The sequence below is a fragment of the Palaemon carinicauda genome, chromosome 29 (assembly GCF_036898095.1).
Source record: "Palaemon carinicauda isolate YSFRI2023 chromosome 29, ASM3689809v2, whole genome shotgun sequence".
Classification (NCBI taxonomy): domain Eukaryota; kingdom Metazoa; phylum Arthropoda; class Malacostraca; order Decapoda; family Palaemonidae; genus Palaemon; species Palaemon carinicauda.
The window spans coordinates 65,063,561-65,085,855 of record NC_090753.1 but is presented as its reverse complement, the minus strand read 5'-3'; the positions used below and the strand labels follow the sequence as shown (position 1 = coordinate 65,085,855).

The following is a 22,295-nucleotide window of genomic DNA, read 5'->3' as shown; positions in this document are numbered from 1 at the left end:
AGCAAATGGTGGAGTGGAAGCAGATGTACGTCAGGAGTGAATGAAGATTGGAAAGTGTTGGGGGCAGTTAAGGGAGTAGTAAAAAATAGAGGGTTGATCATGAATGTAAAGAGAGTTCTATATGAGAAAGTGATTGTACCAATTGTGATGTATGGATCGGAGTTGTGGGTAATGAAAGTGATGGAGAGACAGAAATTGAATGTGTTTGAGATGAAGTGTCTAAGGATTATGGCTGGTGTATCTCGAGTAGATAGGGTTAGGAACGAAGTGGTGAGGGAGAGAACGGGTGTAAGAAATGAGTTAGCGGCTAGAGTTGATATGAATGTGTTGAGGTGGTTTGGCCATGTTGAGAGAAAGGAAAATGGCTTTCTGCTAAAGAAGGTGAAGAATGCAAGAGTTGATGGGAGAAGTACAAGAGGAAGGCCAAGGTTTGGGTGGATGGATGGTGTGAAGAAAGCTCTGGGTGATAGGAGGATAGATGTGAGAGAGGCAAGAGAGCGTGCTAGAAATAGGAATGAATGGCGAGCGATTGTGACGCAGTTCCGGTAGGCCCTGCTGCTTCCTCCGGTGCCTTAGATGACCGCGGAGGTAGCAGCAGTAGGGGATTCAGCATTATGAAGCTTCATCTGTGGTGGATAATGTGGGAGGTTGGGGTGTGGCACCCTAGCAGTACCAGCTGAACTCGATTGAGTCCCTGGTTAGGCTGGAGGAACGTAGAGAGTAGAGGTCCCCTTTTTTTGTTTTGTTCCATTTGTTGATGTCGGCTACCCCCCAAAATGGCGGAAGTGCCTTAGGTATATGTATGTACAGTATGTATATCGGCTATTCAGTGGTTGTGGTGTACCCTCTTAAAACAATACCTTCTCCTCCATCTTCCCTACGAGTGGAAGGACAGTGAAATGACTCTCAATCCATTGGCCATCCTACGCAAGCATCTCTCCTTCGGTAAAGGAAGATTCCCTCGATGCCCAAGATATAGATACATAATCAAGTACTTGTACTGTCCAGGCCCTATCAAACTATGATGAGCTGATAGAAAGTTTCTTTAGTCATCTCTCTCGCTCCCATATGCGACCAGGGAGAATGGTATATTTTAGGGAGGAAAAGAACCAACTAGTTTGGTTTTATGGGGGACTTCTTATCTACTATAATAAGTAGGTCGTCCTGTTTTTAAGAAGAGGTTTGTTTACTCATAAGAACAGATATTAAGTACTAAACGTAATGAATATTTATCACTAACACTCGTAATTTTAATCAATGTAAATATCAACTGCAATGGCATTTGATACTAAATTCTACCTTTGGGAGTGTATACATACATACATACATATACTGAGGCACTTCCCCCAATTTTGGGGGGGGTAGCCGACATCAACAAATGAAAAAAAAAAAAATGAAAGTGGACCTCTCCTCTCTACGTTCCTCCCCAGCCTGACAAGGGACTCAACCGAGTTCAGCTGGTACTGCTAGGGTGCCACAGCCCACCCTTCCCCATTATCCACCACAGATGAAGGTTCATAACGCTGAATCCCCTACTGCTGTTACCTCCGCGGTCATCTAAGGCACCAGAGGAAGCAGCAGGGCTCACCGGAACTGCGTCACAACCGCTCGCCATTCATTCCTATTCCTAGCACGCTCTCTTGCCTCTCTCACATCTATCCTCCTATCACCCAGAGCTTTCTTCACTCCATCCATCCACCCAAACCTTGGCCTTCCTCTTGTACTTCTCCCATCAACTCTTGCTTTTATCACCTTTTTTAGCAGACAAGCCATTTTCCATTCTCTCAACATGGCCAAACCACCTCAACACATTCATATCCACTCTAGCTGCTAACTCATATCTTACACCCATTCTCACCCTCACCACTTCGTTCCTAACCCTATCTACTCGAGATACACCAGCCATACTCCTTAGACACTTCATCTGAAACATTCAATTTCTGTCTCTCCATCACTTTCATTCCCCACAACTCCGATCCATACATCATAGTTGGTACAATCACTTTCTCATATAGAACTCTCTTTACATTCTGCCCAGCCCTCTATTATTTACTACTCCCTTAACTGCCCCCAACACTTTGCAAAATTCATTCACTCTCTGACCTACATCTGCTTCCACTCCACCATTTGCTGCAACAACAGACCTCAAGTAACTCTTCATTCAACATGACATTCAACCTTGCACCACCTTCCCTTCTCGTACATCTCATAACCTTACTCTTACCCACATTAACTCTCAACTTCCTTCTCTCACACACCCTTCCAAATTCTGTCACTAATCGGCCAAGCTTCTCTTCCGTGTTTGCAACCAGTACAGTATCATCCGCAAACAACAACTGATTTGCCTCCCATTCATGGTCATTCTCGTCTATCAGTTTTAATCCTCGTCCAACCACTCGAGCATTCACCTCTCTCACCACTCCATCAACATACAAGTTAAACAACCACGGCGACATCACACATTCATGTCTCGGCCCCAGTCTCACCGGAAACCAATCACTCACTTCATTTCCTATCCTAACACATGTTTTACTACCTTTGTAGAAACTTTTCACTGCTTGCAACAACTTTCCACCAACTCCATATAACCTCATCACATTCCACATTGCTTCCATATCAACTCTATCATACGCTTTCTCCAGATCTATAAACGCAACATACACCTCCCCTTTTGCTAAATATTTCTTGCATATCTGCCTAACTGTAAAAATCTGATTCATACAACCCCTACCTCTTCTAAAACCACCCTGTATTTCTAAGATTGCATTCTCTGTTTTATCCTTAATCCTATTAATCAGTACTCTACCATACACTTTTCCAACTACACTCAACAAACTAATACCTCTTGAATTACAACACTCTCGCACATCTCCCTTACCCTTGTATTGTGGTACAATACATGCACAAACCCAATCTACTGGTACCATTGACAACATAAAAACATATTAAACAATCTCACCAACCATTCAAGTACAGTCACACCCCCTTACTTCAACTTCTCAGCTTTCACACCATCCATACCAGATGCTTTTCCTACTCTCGTTTCATCTAGTGCTCTCCTCACTTCCTCTATTGTAATCTCTCTTTCTCATTTGCCATCACTGGCACCTCAACATCTGTAACAGCAATTATATCTGCCTCCCTATTATCCTCAACATTCAGCAAACTTTCAAAATATTCCGCCCACCTTTTCCTTGCCTCTTCTCCTTTTAACAACCTTCCATTTCCACCTGGAGAGCGCGAGTAGTAGGTGTCGGTAGGGTAGTCCAACTGTATTCTCTAGGGCCTGTCACGGCCCTCCCCTTTGATGAAGGGATTATCTAAATGGAAGACAGCCTGTGAATAGTGGTTTTCACACGTACTTGTTAAATACACGTCACCCACAAGGTGATCGCGCGAGGGTAGTAACCTCTGCATTCCATGCTTTTATCTTTTTCTAGTATATTTGGAAGATTTATATTAAAAAAGTGTAAAGAAGGACCCTTTTCACCGGGCGTCACAGGTCTCTCCCCAGAAATACATTTTTTCTTCGTCAAAATCCCTTTTTTCTCTTCCACTTTCACCTTCACTCCTTCATCCCACCATTCACTGCCCTTCCTCATGCTGCCTCCAACAACCTTCTTGCCTCACACATCACTTGCGATCCCAACAAAATTATCTTTTACTAACTTCCACTCCTCTAAATTACCAGTTTCTCTTACTTTCATTTTGTCATATGCAATTTTCAACCTTTCCTGGTATTTACTTTTTACCCCCGGTTTTATTAGCTCTTCAACCCTCACTAGCTCCCTTTTACATCCACCTACTCTATTCCCCCACTCTTTTGCTACAACTAATTTTCCTTCCACTAAAAAACTATCTGACATACCGTTAGCCGTAGCCCTAAATACGTGCACGTCTTTCAATCTTCCAAACATTCTTTCAGTTATCAACACATAATCCGTTAATGCCCTTTTTACTACTCTTCCATTTGCCACTCTTACCCATGTATACTTGTTTTTACCTTTCATTTTGAAAAAGCTAGCACTTATCACCATCTCTTGCTCAACACATATCTACCAGTCTCTCACCACTCATTTTCACCTGGTACGCCATACTTCCCAATGACACCCTCTACGTCTCCAGCGCCCACTCTAGCATTCAAGTCACCCATGACAACTACATAATTTCTTCTACCCAGTCCTTCTACACACCTAGTTAATTCATTCCAGAACTCATTCCGCTCTTCTTCACTTTTCTCACTACCTGGCCCATACGCACTGACAAACGCCCAACATTCCCTACCCAACCTAACCCTTACCCACACTAACCTAGATGATATCTCCTTCCATTCCACTGCTTTTCCTGTCATCCATTCACTCAGCAATAAAGCCACACCCTCTCTCGCTCTTCCCCTTTCAGTCCCAGACACACTACCAGTCATTTCATCAAACATCACTTCACCCATCCCTTTTATCTTGTCTCACACAAGGCCAATATATCCATCCTTCTATTTTTAAACATACTTCCAATCTCACATCTTTTACTCTATCGTACTACATCCACGCACATTCAAACACCCCAAAATTAGAGTGCGGGGAGCAGTCACTCTCCCAGCTCCATCTCTTTGCTGATGTCTCACAGGATTGTAAATACAGGAGAGGGGGTTCCCAGCCCCCTTGTCCCGTCCCTTTCAGTCGCCTCTTTCGACACTCAGGGGTAATGTTGGCGCTATTCTGATTGTTTTCATGCCTCCGTGGCCACAGGGGTCATATCCACTGGAAATTCATTTATGGTAAATGCTTCTGGCTGGGCAATGATTCGAACTTCTACCTCGAGTCGAAAAAATGCCAGCAAAGACCTCTAATCAACCATGCTATCAAGGTCATTGCTGGCATTGTTTTGATTCAGAGGCATAGGTTTGAATCCTTGCCCAGCCGAAAGCTTTTATCATAAATGAATTTTCAGTGGATATAAATTCCCAAAGATATAATTCGTTATTAAATGCCATTGAGGGTGATATTTATACTAAAAGTAATCTATATTTTTCATAGTTGAACAAACCTGAGTCCTTTAAAGTTAAACTTTCCATCTTGACCAATCCTCACAGTTCAGAGCCAAAGATCAAAGGGAAAGAGTTTGACAGGCGAGTTAGAGTACCTGTGCTCACAACCTGTTAACTACCTTGTTAATGATTTCAATGACCGTGCCGTCTTTTAAGAGTGATTTTTGTATAGCTAGGGAAAATAACAAATTCCTTTGAAAATCTGCCAGGTTTTCAAGTAGCTCAATAGATCACTCAAGAAATGGGGCGATTACCTGCGTGGGACTGTGAAATCCCAAAGTTGTTGACCAGGTTTTTCTTTAGAGGGCTTGGGTAGCCAATTCGGTAACGTTCCAGACTGATTTGACTCCCGCTGATACTTGTTAGTTCCTTTGGTCGCTGCGACCTCACTGTTCTTGTGAGCGAAGCATGGTGGTTTGGAGGAGCCTTTAGGTCCATCTCCTGAGTCATTGGCAGCCATTGCCTGGCCCTCCTTGTTCCTAGCTTGGGTGGAGAGGGGCATTGGCGCTGATCATATGTGTATAAATGGTCAGTCTCTAGGGCATTGTCTTGCTTGTTAGGGCAATGTCCCTGTCCCTTGCCTCTGCCATTCATAAGTGGCCTTTATATTATATCATAGTAAGGTTGTACTATAAGAATTAGAACTCATTTTATGAGGAAATACTAGACTTTATTTCTTGTTTAGATATAATAATGTAAATCCACATGCATCTAACTGAAGGATGATATGCATCTTAAGAGGGAGTTCTTAAGTTGAACAGTTCTTCGTAATTAACCTAAGCATTCAGCTCGTAACCCCCACACTCGCACCGTCCATTTTTTTCAATTCACTCATTTTTCTAACTCTAGTGAGATGGCCTATTATTTATCAAGAAGTTATACATAATTGAATACATTTGATTAACTTTTTTGTTTTACACATATTCAAACTTTTTATTTGTCTTAGAAAGTTCTTATTTGAGGGACTCATTTATGCACTTTCACATTCAGGTTGAAGCTGTTGTGGATCACCGAGTACGAGGCCGTTTCACAGAGTATAAAGTGCGGTGGAAAGGGTATGGTCCCATGGATGATTCTTGGGTTTCTGAAGCAGAGCTGAACTGTGACTCCCTCCTCAACAAATACTTCAAGTCTGCCGGGACGGGAACAGAAGCGGAGGAGGAGTCATATGAGGTTAGACGAGTTAACGTTTTAGTGCCAGTTTACAGGTATTTCACATGAACGCTAATGATAGGGTCATTGTGGGATGAGGTATTTTGGTAGGTGGACGTTATTTAGAGCACAATTGGTTAGTGTCATTTTTTTCCTAATTTGGTTTGATTTAGATTTTCTTAAGGGGACCATCCGTCATGTCCGCCATTTTTTTTTCTAATGATCCAAATTACACAATTTCTATATATGTTTTAGACATATATAATACCTTCATCATATAAAAATTTCAAGTCATTTGATCAAAAACTTTTGGATGTATTAGCAAAAATCATGATTTGAAAAAAATATTTAGGTACATTTTTCCCCACTACTATAATACCAATTGTATTGAAACTTATACCACAAAAACTACTCTATCAACCAAACAATTCTGTCAGACAGAATTTTGATTTTCCTTTCTGTTGTTTTTTAATTAATTTTTATTTTTTTTCCTCGTCTAGACGGAAAATAATTGTGAAAAAAAAATGTAAAAAGAAAATCAAAATTTTGTCTGACAGAATTGTGGGATTTTTATTCTTGTTTTCAACGATATCTTTTTTCTAATATCGAACAACAAATAAGTGAGAAAAATGTACCTATGTGGGAATAAGTATGTTTTTGAGTTATGAGCTCCCAAAGATTTGCAGCAAACTTTCCCTTCTTTTCTAAAAGAAATCAAGATAATATTATTATGATAACTTTTATTGTTTATTCCTACATAAATGCACCCTAAACGAGGTATTTGAACCCTCAGTTTACTATTCCTATGTTATGAGTTGCCAACGATCTTTAATTGTTGCCAGTGCTTTAATTAGCAGGTTTCAGCTTTGTATTCTTATCCATGGTTCCCTCTTTCTTGGTTCTTTTTTCTTGTTCTCCACTTACTTTTTGTTCTTTCTATCACCTTATGTAACATTGGCATTGCTATAAAATTCCAGAGGACGTTGTGAAAGCACAATCAACATACGAACTTCAAGTAAATAAACACATGCATTATAATTTCTATATGTCTTTGGAAACTTTGCTGATGTTTTCGTACCTGGTAGTTTTCATTCACCTACCCTCTACCAATGCTTTTCATTTCTGCCAGAGAGAGAGAGAGAGAGAGAGAGAGAGAGAGAGAGAGAGAGAGAGAGAGAGAGAGAGAGAGAGAGAGAGAGAGAGTGAGAGTGAGAGTGAGAGTGAGAGTGAGAGTGAGAGTGAGAGTGAGAGTGAGAGTGAGAGTGAGAGTGAGAGTGAGAGTGTGTGTGTGTGTGTGTGTGTGTGTGTGTGTGTGTGTGTGTGTGTGTGTGTGTGTGTGTGTGTGTGTGTGTGTGTGTGTGTGTGAGAGTGAGAGTGAGAGTGAGAGTGAGAGTGAGAGTGAGAGTGAGAGTGAGAGTGTGTGTGTGTGTGTGTGTGTGTGTGTGTGTCAAACTCAGTCATACAGACGACGCCATAAGGATGACGTCATCATTCAAAGACCACTATATCTTCATTGTTTGGAAAAATGATTGACTATTTGTTCTTTCTATAACCTTAGGTAACATTGGCCTTGCTATAATGTTCCCAAGGGCGTTGTGGAAACCCAATGTACATACGAACTTAAAGTAAACAAAGCATACATTGTAACTTCTATACATCTTTGGAAACTTTGTCTTCTGTTATTGTAGGAGTAGATTTCGTTCATCTACACTCTACCAATGCCTTCCCTTTCTGCCAGATGTACGATAGCTCGAAATATAAGTGAAAAATCGCTATAGATATGCAAAATTAACACACAAAGACGATTTTGTCAATCTCAGTCCTTCAGACGACACAGTAAGGATGACGTAAAATTTAAAAATTTCTATATCTTCGTTATTTGTAAAAATAATTGGCTAAAACTTCTGGGGAGTATGTACGACATGTTTACGCATACATAGAAGCAATAAAACGATTTTTGATTTCTGAAAGTTGTTATGTCAATACCCCATGGCGGACGGTCCCCTTAAGTGGAGGGGGAAATAGAAGGGTGAATCGGTATTTCAGGTGCCGGGGTCATATGGAAAGAATTGTTAATTATAAGTGGTTAAAAAATCTGCAAGATTCACTTTTCAAAGAAATAAGAGAGGAAGAATAAACATTTTGATATACTGGAGGTAGATCCAAGTTTAGAAAATTGATGAAGGATTATTACTTTTGTCTCAGCTGGATTATCTTTTTATTTCAGGTGGAAGCCATCATGAGCCTGAGAGAGGTAGAGGGTCGCACCGAGTACAAGGTTCGTTGGAAAGGATGGGGTGCCAAGTATGACTCCTGGCTTCCTGAAGATGAACTGAATTGCCCCGATCTCTTGAAGAGGTTCCTCACAACCTTGGAAAAACTAGAGAAGCAAGAAGATTGGCAGGTAAGGCCTTAAAAGACCCCACTAATAAATTTTATCACCGTATGGTTGAGGATTTATGTATCTAGTGTGGGGACATCTTATTAATACCTGTAGCGTATGGTTATTTAGTGTTTGAGTTTATTCTGTAGACTAGAGATTACAGGATTTATTTTTTATGTAGACAAAAGGTTAGAGCTTATCTTGAATTTATTCAGTAGAAAATAGAATGGAGTTTATTCAGATTATTCAGTAGACTAGAGATTACATAAGTTTTTATGTAGAAAAAAGGTTAGTTTATTTTGAATATTTTTGGTAGAAAATGGAATTGAGTGTATTCAAAAGATTAATGGATTTTATGGAGTAGACAAGTTGAATTGAATTTATTCAGTAGACAAATAATTAGTTTATTCAGTAAATAAAAATTTGCTTGAACCATTCTCTTTATACATCATTTATATTTGGTTATTGTTATAATAAAATCAAATAATCAAAAGAAAATTGAATGTAATAATACTCTGAACCATAGACACTTATTACCATCAAACCAAAAGAGTCTAGTATGAATTGATGCAAATAGATACTATATAGTTTTTAAGAAGTAATAGGCATAGCAGAAAGAAAGAATAAAACACAGTTAACAATAAACAAGCTTAATATCCAGAAGCATTCATCAGCTTACAATGGAATCAAGGATTTATGTGCTGCTGGACTGTGGACCCCCAGTGGCTTGCCTTCGTGATGTTTACCACCCACAGTTTATGTATAGCTTTGTTTGGCCGGATTGAGTTCAACAGTTACCATGAAGCGTAGCCAAGCCAATACCTCTATTGCTTACCATAAAGTGAGTGTCACCGATGGTGTCCCTACCCATAATATACTCTGGGGAGATGGTGTCCCTACCCATAATATACTCTGGGGAATGCAATTGAAGTGAGGGAGAAGGGAATTATTTATTCAGGGAAGCACAGATTAACCCCAGGTACGTATTGAAATGATAAATTTCATTATTGGAAATAAGTTTTTATTTTATTTACTTTTATGAACCACCAATGACATTAATTGCTTTTTTTCAAAGCTGGTCAAATGTTGAAGACCTATACCCATGAACTTAAAAATGTTTTATTTTCTTGTAATTGCCCTACACCACTAGTAGTATAGGGATTATATACCAGTGTGTGGCAATAATACCGCTTCTGTAAATCATATTCCTTTATTTTTCAGTTCCCTTGTCCCTCGGTGCTAGTACACACGCTACCCGCGTCCTGATTGGGATTTTAGGAAGCTCTATAGCACCAAAATTAGGGTATACCAATCAATAGCCCTACCTACTCTTTATGGTCCTGAAACTCTGACTTAACGTTAAGCACAGCATTAAAGCTCTTGAGAAATTCCATTGGCGTTTATTGCAAAACATCTTGTAAGTAACTTGGGAAGATCACCGCGCTAACTTGATTGTTCTTGAAGAGAAAATCTGCTCTAGTGCCGGATCCATTTTGAAAAAAATCCAATTGAGATGGATGGGCACATCAGAATGATAGACACCCTCCTTCCCAATCAGCTTTTTTGTTACTCGTATCTAACTGATGAGACTCAAAAAGTTTTTAAACCAAGGTAAAGATTTAAGGAAAACCTAAAAGAGAACTTTATTTATGTGATAATGATTATAGAACATGAGAGTCTGATGTGCTCGAGTTATCTGTCTGAAGAGATAAGGTGAAGGAGGGAATGGCAAAAATTAAAGAGAACAGCAAACAATACTCGGCGAATCGTAGAGTTGCTAGGCTGGCTCATTGAGAATACCCACAGTCTTTACTCCCATCTGACAACTGTAACAGAGCATGTAGTTTGAGAATTGATCTCATTAGCCACATGAGAACCCATCGGTAACATCCCAAAAGAATCATACTCGATTCTAGTGATGACTATGTTAATAGAAAAGCATTATTTATTCAATTTAATGGGATGTCTTCAGGTTTCTCTTATGTCTTCTAGTCATTGTTGTTCTAAGGATTTATTACAGGGTGATAATTATCCTCATTCTCTTTCTGTCATGTGCCAATGGCAAAAGTGATTTGAGTACTGTAACTGTTGTGAAGGATTATCTTCATATATTCAAGTTGTAAATGAAAATTGTCTTAATATAAGGTGAAAAGTCAAACAACACCTCTTTAGTTTATTTTTGTAAGTGGTTCCTGATACCACACTTACTATTAAAAAAATTGGGAAAATTGAGCGTAGAGGTCTTCATGAACTTTATATTGAATTTTCTTTGTCTTAGCAACCTCAACAGCCAACAAGCTATCGGGCAAAGGCGACGATAATATCCTAACCTACCCTGATTTGAATCACAGGCTAACTCCTCTTCAAGTTGTGCCAAGTGGTTCTGGTGTACCAGTCAGTAAAGGTTATGTTGGTACAGAGCCTCTCTTTGAATCTTGGTCTCTCTAATTACTTCAGGTCCCCTTCTATTGCAAAACTCTTGCATTTCCATGGGCTGTGCCGAGCCAATTGGTGACTGGTTCTCCTCTGGGCTTCTCAACACTGAGCTGTGCTGAGCACCCCTTCACCAGAGGAAGGGTACACTTTACCACTGTTGTTGTCTGGCACTAGGGACTGTTACCCAGACATAGAATGAAAGAGGAAATAAACCTAGAACAGATTGATTAGAACATAATCTCAAGCCTTAGGATAAGTTTGAGCACGAGTGGTTGATGTTTAGTTATGATAGCCCCATTTGGGAATAGAAGCAGACTTACTTTAAGGACCAGGTGGCTCCTCTCAGGAGGGTGATTATCAGTACTTCCTCCTCTTGTGTGATAAATATCAAGAGCTATGGTCATTCTAGGGAAACGGCAGCCAAGCCTTCTGGGATAGCCATGACATTTGGTTTGGGTTTGAGGAAAGTCCTTGCCTTCCTGAAATCCCAGCAATGATCAACAATGAAGAGGTTGGTCTCTGCTGCTGCCAATAGGGGTGTTAGATGGAAGAAGGCTGGGTGACCAATGCATATGTCACCTATTGTCAATACGGGTATGTTTTACCTAGCACATTTTCTCCCTCTTCTATCCAAATCCATTCCATAGTTACCTTCCATGTTTCATCTCTGGACATGCGACAGAGATACATTGATCCTGGAATTTTTTGTGATAGTATTCATGTACTACCTTCTGCAGGCCTCTCCTGTTGGCTCTTCATGAGTCCATACTCCTCGGATGAAGTTGCACTTGTCAGGTCATGTTCAGTTAGAATGTTTGCTCCCTACTTTTAGAGCATGCTGCAGTCATTCCAAAAATGCCTCTATTGTTCCTCAGGTAATCACACAAGTGTCCTATTGGAATGACCTATTCCCTTTTCAGGACAAGATTGAGACTACACCAGGTTCTTATTATGACCTGAGAATTGTGATTGAGGAGTCTGATCTTATGCTCAAGCAAATGATAGATACATTGGCATGCTGTTCAACTGAGAATTATTCCCTGTACTCATATTGGGAAACTGAGAGTAGCGTGCACCCGTTCACGATTAGTGTGAACCGCTGAACCATTCATGGTAACAAGAAAGAACTGTTGGCAAGTGAATAGTGAGTTTGCCCTGTCTTTCTCCTCCTCTACCAACTCCTTTGTCCTTGTCTCTTCTTCAGACATTTCTTCTCAGAAGGAAGAAGCAGTAGCAGTCGAGCAGGAGGCCTCTGGCATGCGCTCATCTCTTCAGGAACGAGTGACAGATCTCGCCCACAGACCTCTTCTTAGGATTCGGTCATGTGGATCAGTAGTCCAGGTGAGGGTTGTCTACCGTACGTGTTTCATACATGCTCGTACACTGTAACGGTATGTTTTTTTTTTTTTCAATCTCTCGCCCTCCCCCCCATTGATATTATACATCTGTTTAAGCTTGGTATCACATGTTTTGTACTGGGAATTTTGTGTCATTCTTGCTTGCAACTATGTGTATATAAGCTTGTTGTCTTGTTGAATAAACTGCGTTGCATTCGTCTTGCCTCTCTCTTATTACCTAATAGTCACCTCGCATATTTAGCATTGCTCCTACCTTCATCATTTATGTTGTGACAGGAGGAACACCCTGCCACATGAGCTGTTCTTCCTCTTCCAAAGGGAGTGTCAACTCTTTCTTTGACTGTTACCTTCAGGTTTGATTGAATGGTTGTGAACCCAATATGACCAACTTCACATTGGACTGGAGGCAGGTGAACTGTCTCTGCCAGGACCCTGCTCTGTAAAGATCAAGCAAAGGAGAGAATTCACATACCTCTTTTGTTCAGCCATATATATAATTGGAGTGCCTTGCCCTTGGGAACCATTCTCTTCTGTCATGGGGGAATAATGGAGGTCACTCCTCTACTAATTCTTTTGGGCTCCTTCAAGCAGTATGAGCCTGGTGTGATCCAGGTAGGGATCCTTCTTAACCTCATGGCACAGGTGCTCACATCTTGCTAACCTTAGTAGAGTGTGATAATGCTTTTCCCTCAGGACTATCTCTCTTCTCTATGTTGGCAACAGAATTGAAGAAGAGGGTTCTTTGTATTATGTGGAACCCTCCTATGGGTATAGTTTCATGCTCGAAGGGATGAGCCTCGTCTTCACTGGCATGTGTGCCTACTGCTAACCTTCCCTTAGGACTGCCTCTTTTCCCTGTAATGGCAAAAGATTAGGAGAGTTTTATGATGTCAGACTATTGATGATTGGGGGTTGTGTTGCCGCTGTTGTTTCACAGACTGATGAAGACTCCGTACCAGATAGTCTCAAACGCCAGTTGAGGACCTTTTTAATCTTATCTCTGTTGTGTAAGGTGACACAAGATTGCCTAATGTTATGTTAGGGCACTACAATGGTAATTGAGGAGGACTGACATCTCACATGTGAGTGCCAAAGCATTCTTATTAGCCCCACCAGGAGCAAGAAGGAAGTGTCCAGTTAATGTTTGTTCTGGCTTGGGGAGTCTGTTTATTTGCAGATGCAACTGGTTAGTGTATACTTCTGCCATCTAAAGTAAGAACTTTTAAGCCTTCTGTCATATAAAGTAAGAACTTATAAGCCTGTCTTGGGTTAGAGTTCTCTTGCCTGAGGGTTCACTCGAGCACAATATTCTATCTTTTCTCTTCCTCTTGTTTTGTTAAAGTTTTTATAGTTTATGTAGGAGATATTTATTTTAATGTTACTGCTCTTGAAATATTTTGTCTTTGTTTCCTTTCCTCACTGGGCTATTTTCCCTGTTGGAGCCCCTGGGCTTATAGCATCCTGCTTTTCCAACTAGGGTTGTACATACATACATATACCAAGGCACTTCCCCCAATTTTGGGGGGTAGCTAACATCAACAAATGAAACAAAACAAAAAGGGGACCTCTACTCTCTACGTTCCTCCCGGCCTGACAAGGGACTCAACCGAGTTCAGCTGGTACTGCTAGGGTGCCACAGCCCACCCTCCCCCGTTATCCACCACAGATGAAGCTTCATAATGCTGAATCCCCTACTGCTGCTACCTCCGCGGTTATCTAAGGCACTGGAGGAAGCAGCAGGGCCTACCGGAACTGCGTCACAATCGCTCGCCATTCATTCCTATTTCTAGCACGCTCTCTTGCCTCTCTCACATCTATCCTCCTATCACCAATAGCGCTCGTGACAAAAAAAGATTTTCTCACTAATGAAAGAGTGGCTTCCATGCTGAAGGCAGGGTCAGCCCGGCCAGCAGAGGATTTTGAACTAATAGACCTCCTCCCACCAGAGGATGAAGTGGAGGAACTTCCTTCAAAACAGATTACTGGTACTGTATTTAGAAGTACTGTACGCCTCTATTAGATCTAACAAAAGCATGCAGTCGTTCTTTCTGATGGCTTGGCAGATCATATGGTGCATGCCATCTCCATTTTGAGCAGTTTCTAGTACTCATTCAAAGCTCAGAGGTCCGTGAGCAGTCACCAGCACCCAGGTGACTTCTAAAGAGCAGGTGACTGCAGAAGCCTGGAGATCCATCCGGTACGAGTTGTAGCAAAACCCTGTCCTGCATCTTTTCCACTTCTGATAATAAGATGAGGTGGTTTTCTACAATCCGACCATATGAGGACATCGTTGGTGTCCAAATGAGGAGAGAATGAAAGCAAATGAATGGGAGGGATACATACATACATACATACATATACCAAGGCACTTCCCCCAATTTTGGGGGTTAGTCGACATCAACAAATGAAACTAAACAAAAAAGGGGACCTCTACTCTCTACGTTCCTCCCAGCCTAACAAGGGACTCAACCGAGTTCAGCTGGTACTGCTAGGGTGCCACAGCCCACCCTCCCACATTATCCACCACAGATGAAGCTTCATAATGCTGAATCCCCTACTGCTGCTACCTCCGCGGTCATCTAAGGCATCGGAGGAAGCAGCAGGGCTTACCGGAACTGCGTCACAATCGCTCGCCATTCATTCCTATTTTTAGCACGCTCTCTTGCCTCTCTCACATCATCCTCCTATCACCCAGAGCTTCCTTCACTCCATCCATCCACCCAAACCTTGGCCTTCCTCTTTTACTTCTCCCATCAACTCTTGCATTCATCACCTTCTTTAGCAGACAAGCCATTTTCCATTCTCTCAACATGGCCAAACCACCTCAACACATTCATATCCACTCTAGCTGCTAACTCATTTCTTACACCCGTTCTCACTCTCACCACTTCGTTCCTAACCCTATCTACTCGAGATACACCAGCCATACTCCTTAGACACTTCATCTCAAACACATTCAATTTCTGTCTCTCCGTTACTTTCATTCCCCACAACTCCGATCCATACATCACAGTTGGTACAATCACTTTCTCATATAGAACTCTCTTTACATTCATGCCCAACCCTCTATTTTTTACTACTCCCTTAACGGCCCCCAACACTTTGCAACCTTCATTCACTCTCTGATGTACATCTGCTTCCACTCCACCATTTGCTGCAACAACAGACCCCAAGTACTTGAACTGATCCACCTCAAGTAACTCCATTCAACGTGACATTCAACCTCGCACCACCTTCCCTTCTCGTACATCTCATAACCTTACTCTTACCCACATTAACTCTCAACTTCCCTCTCTCACACACACTTCCAAATTCTGTCACTAATCGGCCAAGCTTCTCTTCTGTTTTCTGCAACTAGTACAGTATCATCCACAAACAACAACTGATTTACCTCCCATTCATGGTCATTCTCGTCTACCAGTTTTAATCATAGGGTTGTAGCTTAGCGATTAATAATGGTAATAATAATAGCCCTACCAATAGCCTTCTGATTTACACGTCAGCATACTTGAAACTTACGGATATTGGCTGTAAACCCTTCTACCCCGTTTCCTTGGGTATAAAGGTAGGTGCTTAGTTGCTGTCTGGCATTCCCAACTCCTTCATGAGACTTGTATGCCATTTCGTCTAAAGTAATGGGTTCAGCATAAGTCTTGAAGAGAGATAGGATGACTGTCTTTTCTCTTTCTTGCTTTTCTCTCAAGGGGATGCAGCAGCTGCAGCCAATACCTAGTGGTCTGGTTTCTGAGACTGACGAGTTAAACAACGGAGCACCTTTTATGTAAGCTACATCTGCCAAGAAATAACTCCTCCACCTTTCTGGTAAGGGGGAGAGGATAGGTCGTTATCTTATCAGACATTCCTTGATGTGCTTGGGTTGACTCTGTGACCATCTCCTTATTAGGGAGATGTATTTAGGATTCTCGTAGCTTCATCCTAAGCTAGTACAGGCCGAGGCCCTATCAGCTTCTACATACCTATGTTTAGCTATTCAGAGGTTGTTGGTTTCCTCCCTCATTCTCGTATAGGAACTGGATGGGTGACATGTCCAGGGAAGAAAAGAATTTTCTATTTGTATCTAGGGGACTTCTTCCCGTAAATGAGTGTCTCCATATTTTGACGGATGAAAATTTATTATACATTTAGGAACAAATAACTAATTTGAAAAGGTAAATCTATTTTTTATACAAGCTATACAAATCTAAGTCCTTTTAATTAAGATTTTCCAGCTCAACCACCCCTCACAGTCGTAGGCTGAAAGAAAAAAGTGGCTATTCTGCAATAGTTTTCGTCAATTTCCTATTTTAAAAGACTGGTCATTTATCTAGGAAATATACAAATTACTTTAAAAAATTTTAATTTTTTGTGATAGGTTAGCTATTATGGAGCAGTTTTCTCGGCCTCATATGCAGCTGTTCACCATTTGAAATTTCTTTATTTGTAAGGTACTTTTTGCATGGATAATGCTTTGTCTTTCTAGGTGGAATGTACTGTATGTTGGAAGTGATTCTGTCCGTTTGGTAAATATGTCAGAATGCTGAATTGTCCTCACTGATTGGAAATATTTTGGAGTTAATTCTTTATTCAATGGGCATTTTATTTTAAAGTGCTTTGTTTTCCAGGGTGAAAATACATTGGAATATATTTTCCTTCAATTTGGAACATATATTTAAAATGTATTGTCTCTCTAGATGAGAAATGTAAAGGAATAGCCTACATTGTTTTTCTAGGTTGAAATTTTTTTTAGATAGAATAGATCACAGTACTGATTATGGCTGAAAATATATCAGAATACATTGCTTTTTGATGTGGAATACATTGCTTTTCGATGTGAAGGTATTATTATTGATATTACTTGCTAAGCTACAACCCTAGTTGGAAAAACAGGATGTAATAAGCCTAAGGGTTCCAAAAGGAAAATTAGTCTGGTTAGGAAAGGAAACAAGGAAACAGAATAGTGTGCCTTGGTGTATCCACAAGCAAGATAACTCTTAACCACAGACAGTGGAAGACCATGGTACAGGGGCTATGGCACTTCCCATGATTAGAGAACAATGGTTTGATTTTGGAGTGTCCTTCTCCTTTAAGAGCTGCTTACTATAGCTAAAGAGTCTCTTCTACATTTATTAATTGGAAAGTAGTCACTGAGCAATTACCGTGCTGTAAATCCCTTGAGTGAATAAGAATTTCTGGGCTATCTTAGCGTTGTCAGGTGTAGGCGGAAAGAGAAGTGTGTGTAAAAATAGGCCAGACTATTCACTCTCTGTATGTGTAGACAAAGGAAAAATGAGCTGTAACTAGAGAAGGATCCAATGTAATACTATCTGGCTAGTCAAAGATATATTGGAATGTAATGTCTCTCCAAGTGAATATATAATGCATTATCTTTCCAGTTTAGGAACATTAGAATGCAGTGACTTTCCTGATAAAAAATATTTTGGAAAGCATTTTTTTTTTCAGGTGAAAGAGATAGTCTTGGAACTCATTGGCTATCGAGGGGGAAAATAATCTGGAATCCATTGTCTTTCCAGGTAAAAAATATATTCGAAGGAATTGTCTTTTGCAGGTGGAATCTATATTGGAATCTCGGAACCAGAAAGGAAAGGTCGAATACTTGATTTCATGGAAAGATTGGGGTCCAAAGTTCAATTCGTGGGAGCCAGAAGAAAATCTAGAAGGTTGCAAAGAAATCCTAGAGCGCTTTAATAAACAAAAGGAAAAGGAAAAGGTACAGTATATGCTTTTCTTGTTTGACCTAAGAGAAGTGTGTGTAAGGTTCAAGTTAACATATTTTTAGGTCAGGATGTTTTATGTTTTTTGTAAGTTTACGAGTTTTGATTGCTTGTATAGTACTTTATTTTTTACTGTTCCTGTTTTCCATGTTAAACTTCCTTGTAACTTAATCAGAGGATGTTATTTGAGCTTTTGTAAATATTATAAATCATAAAATAATTTAATACACTATGGAAAAGGATGTTGAGTGTAAAAGTAAATGCACTAGTTGAGGTGCAAAATCAGCTGGGCACATGGTTTTAAATTTCTTAAAATTGTAAAACTGGTAATACATATTTAGTTTTCTCCCCATTTTAGGAAAAGCTGTTGACATCAGGGCGCAAAATGAGGGAAGAACGACCTCCAACCCAAAGGTTTGCAGACAACTACGCCGAGGGAAGCCGACCTCGATCGCGCCGCAGCTCGGGCAAAAAGAGATCCTACTCGGAATTCTACGATCAGTGATGCGAAACTACTTTGATAGTGTTCTTTGTGGTGTGGAAGTGAGATGTAGCAAATTTGTCAAGGAAGATTTTTTTTTCTACTGTATTTTTGTTTCCCATATCGAGACTACTACTGCCATTCGTGATTAGTGTTAATAGGTAATCGGTACTTGAAGATTTTTATTTTTTTATTTTTATCACACCAGTATCAAATTTTGAGTTCTTGTCTTTGTTTTTGGAATCTCTCCGAAGGTTGGTGTACGATTTGCATTTTTCACTGAAAGCTTCTCCCGAGTGAAACGGTTTTCAAGCCGAGTGAACATAAAATCCATCTTCATTGCTAAATGTGGAAGACAAAGGAATCCGTTTTTTATTTTCTATGGTGGATATTATGCAAATAACTCAAGCTTGTTAATTCCTAAGTACTTTATTAGATGCAGAGTATTTTCTCCAAATGAGGAAAGTTTCTTTATATTTTTATGAGGTGATGTTAGGAATTAACATAAGAATTTATTCTTTTTTTTTAAATGCTATTTTTTTCTTAGATTGTACTTTTAAGACATAGATGTAAGTACAGTAGTATATCCTTAAAGAAATCAAGATATATATCAGTGATTATGTTGCTATATTTATTTGCTTACAGACATCTGGTTTTGTTTGGTGATCTGTTTTTTTTTTTTCATGTCATAAAGAATTAAATTTTTACTTCTAATCTACAAAATGTGGAAATTTTTTATCTATGTTCAAAGTTCATATATTAGTCCGTAAGCAAATGCTGGCATTTTTGGCTTTTTAAATAATGTAATGGTTTTTTTTAAGTGCAATTTTTATTTTATGCACCTTAAAGGTATTAGTGATAAAATTCATATTATTGCATAATTTTGTTCTATAATATTTACAAGTACAGAATAGGTGCAATATCTCTCTGTGAATACAAATAAAAAAAAAATTCTGTTTAATCTTATGTCAATATATTGATAGATATATTAACAAAATATATTTTATAATTGTTTCTTTGTTGTTAACTTAGTTTTACTTTGCTAATGTATGTCTCCCTTGGTCATGTCATGGGTGAACTAAGTGTTATTGCCATAATTGTTGGTAATAATTAGTTGTACAAAATTTGATAAGCGTTTCTCTACTTTATCGCATTCTACGACTGTTGCATATTGAGACAAGATCTTCCATCTTGAATTCTTGAAATGAATTTAGTCACATAAAATAGTTGTAAGTCATTAAATCTAGATTACGTGGTTCATGGCCTCATGATCATGAATTAAAGTAAAGTTTTATTTACCATTGCCTTTTTTTTGTTTTATTCAGATACCTGCATGTGTTGATTACAGGAAACTCTATGTAATTAGAAGGGGTATTGAATATTAATCAGTCATTAGGATAATTGACTGAAGTAAAGGTTTTAGATAGTTAGAATGCATCTGTAGATTTTATCCTTAAATTTAGCTAAAATGTGATAAGATTGTAAGTACGGCTGCATGAAAATATAGGAAAAATTAGATTGTAGTGCATGATACGTAACATCTATATATTACTTGACAGTTTAATAATTATTTACTCATTTTTAATCCTGCCAGTACAAACTAGTAGAGGAAATGCAATAATGAAAATATCTATTTACCAGGGCACTTCCCACAATTATGGGGGGGGGGGGGTTAGCTGACATCAAACAAAGGAACAAAAGGGGACCTTTCCTCTCTCCACTCCTCCCAGCCTGACGAGGGATTCAGTCGAGTTTGGCTGGTACTGCTAGGGTGTCATAGCCCGCCCTCCCACGTTATCCACCATAAATGAAGTTTCAAACTGAATCCCCTACTGCTGCTATCTCTGCGGTCACCAAGGGGACCGGAGGAAGCAGCAGGGCCTACCGAAACTACATCACAATTGCTTGCCATTCATTCCTATTTTTAGCACGCTCTCTTGCCTCTCTCACATCAATCCTCCTATCACCCAGAGCTTTCTTCACTCCATCCATCCACCCAAACTTTGGCATTCCTCTTTTACTTCTCCCATCAACTCTTGGGTTCATCAACTTCTTTAGCAGACAACCACTTTCCATTCTCTCAATATGGCCAAACCACCTCAACACATTCATATCCACTCTAGCTGCTAAATAATTTCTTACACCTGTTCTCACCCTCACTACTTCGTTCCTAACTCTATCTAATCGAGATACACTAGCCATACTCCTCAAATACTTCATCTCAAACACACTCAATTTCTGTCTCCGTCACTTTCATTCCCCACTATTCCGATCCACACATCACAGTTGGTACAATCACTTTCTCATACTGAAGTCTCATTACATTCATGCATAACCCTCTATTCTTTACCACTCCCTTCACTGCCCCCCACACTTTGCATCCTTCATTCACTTTGACGTACATCTGCTTCCACTTCACCATTTGCTGCAACAACAGACCCCAAGTACTTAAACTGATCTACTTCCTCAAGTAACCCTCCATTCAACATGACATTCAACTTCACACCACCCTTCCTTCTCGTGCATCTCATAACCTTACTCTTACCCACATTAACTCTCAACTTCTTTCTCTCACATAATCTTCCAAGCTCTGTTAGTAATCGACCAAACATTTAAAAAAAATATCTACTATCGTAACAGCGCTTTAGCACCCTCTTCCTTTCTTTGATCTTGCTGTCCAATGTCTTTTAGCCTTTACTGCATACTGTGTAATTACCCCATTTACAGCTTGCCACTCAATGTCCTCCTCGACTAGTCACATTCCACAAATGATGTTACGGGCTCCAGGCCAGTCTATGGATTGAGGGTTTCCTAGCACTTTCCTTTCCAATATCCTTTCTTATACTTTATTGATTTCTGCCTATTAACCAATTCTGTATTATGCATTTCTATCAATACTGTAATTTGAATTTGATGTCAACACTATTTGTATCACTGAACTTCATTAGTCATTTTAAATTTTCAGGACCTTGTCTATTCTTTTCTACAAACTGTTGCCAAACCAAGAAAAGATGGTTTTTGTACGACTGCCGGTACATAATCTTAACATCAAGTGTGTATCTACCTAAGTGTGGTCATGGAAATTGCAGTTCCACTACAAATGTAGATCCTTTTCAATGGGAAATCTGCATCAAGGTAATGTTAGTGTTTTCTTTTTCATTTCAGAAAAGTAATGTAGCAGCACAAACAAGTTATTTTAGATAACTTTCAGGATTATCAAAGACAATTATATTATATCAACAAACTTTACCTTGTAGTTATCATGCTTTAATCATCAAAGCCGCTGGCTTCCTGCCCTCATGAGAAAAATTGGATATTTTTTACCTCACCCATCTCCACTTCCCCCGTGATACCCAGTAGACCTGATAGGTGGCACCATGGAACAAAAAACACATCACAGGCTTATTACTACCTAGGACTTTGTGTAATCTACGTCAGGCACCCCATATAGAATCTTTGACACTTAGAAAATGGGTAATCTAGTATTAGAATTTGTAGTTGTTCCGTAACTGGAATACAAACCTTAACCATTTAATTGGGGTATTACTTTCGGCGTAGCTGAAATGACAAGGCATTGATTTCTAACAAGGGTTAACTACCCACACCGCTAGTTAGCAGGGGGTAGGGAGGGTAGCTTGCTACTGCTCCCCCTCACACACCTGTGATTGAGCTCACTTTGCTTTCGGCTCGGATGGTGAACGGACATTGC

At 39.8% G+C, this 22,295-nt stretch overlaps 1 protein-coding gene across 4 annotated transcripts in view; it reads left to right on the top strand.

The window, feature by feature from the left end:
- LOC137622192 (uncharacterized) overlaps positions 1-19,891 on the top strand; it is a 110,737-nt gene extending 90,846 nt beyond the window's left edge. For all 4 annotated transcript variants that reach the window (XM_068352640.1, XM_068352639.1, XM_068352638.1 and 1 more), the window contains 4 exons: positions 6,035-6,217; positions 8,424-8,600; positions 17,940-18,101; positions 18,464-19,891. In XM_068352640.1, coding sequence (XP_068208741.1) covers positions 6,035-6,217; positions 8,424-8,600; positions 17,940-18,101; positions 18,464-18,610 — 669 coding nt within the window. In that variant the 3' untranslated portion in view covers positions 18,611-19,891. The remainder of the gene's footprint in view (positions 1-6,034; positions 6,218-8,423; positions 8,601-17,939; positions 18,102-18,463) is intronic.
- The last annotated feature ends 2,404 nt before the right edge of the window (positions 19,892-22,295 follow it).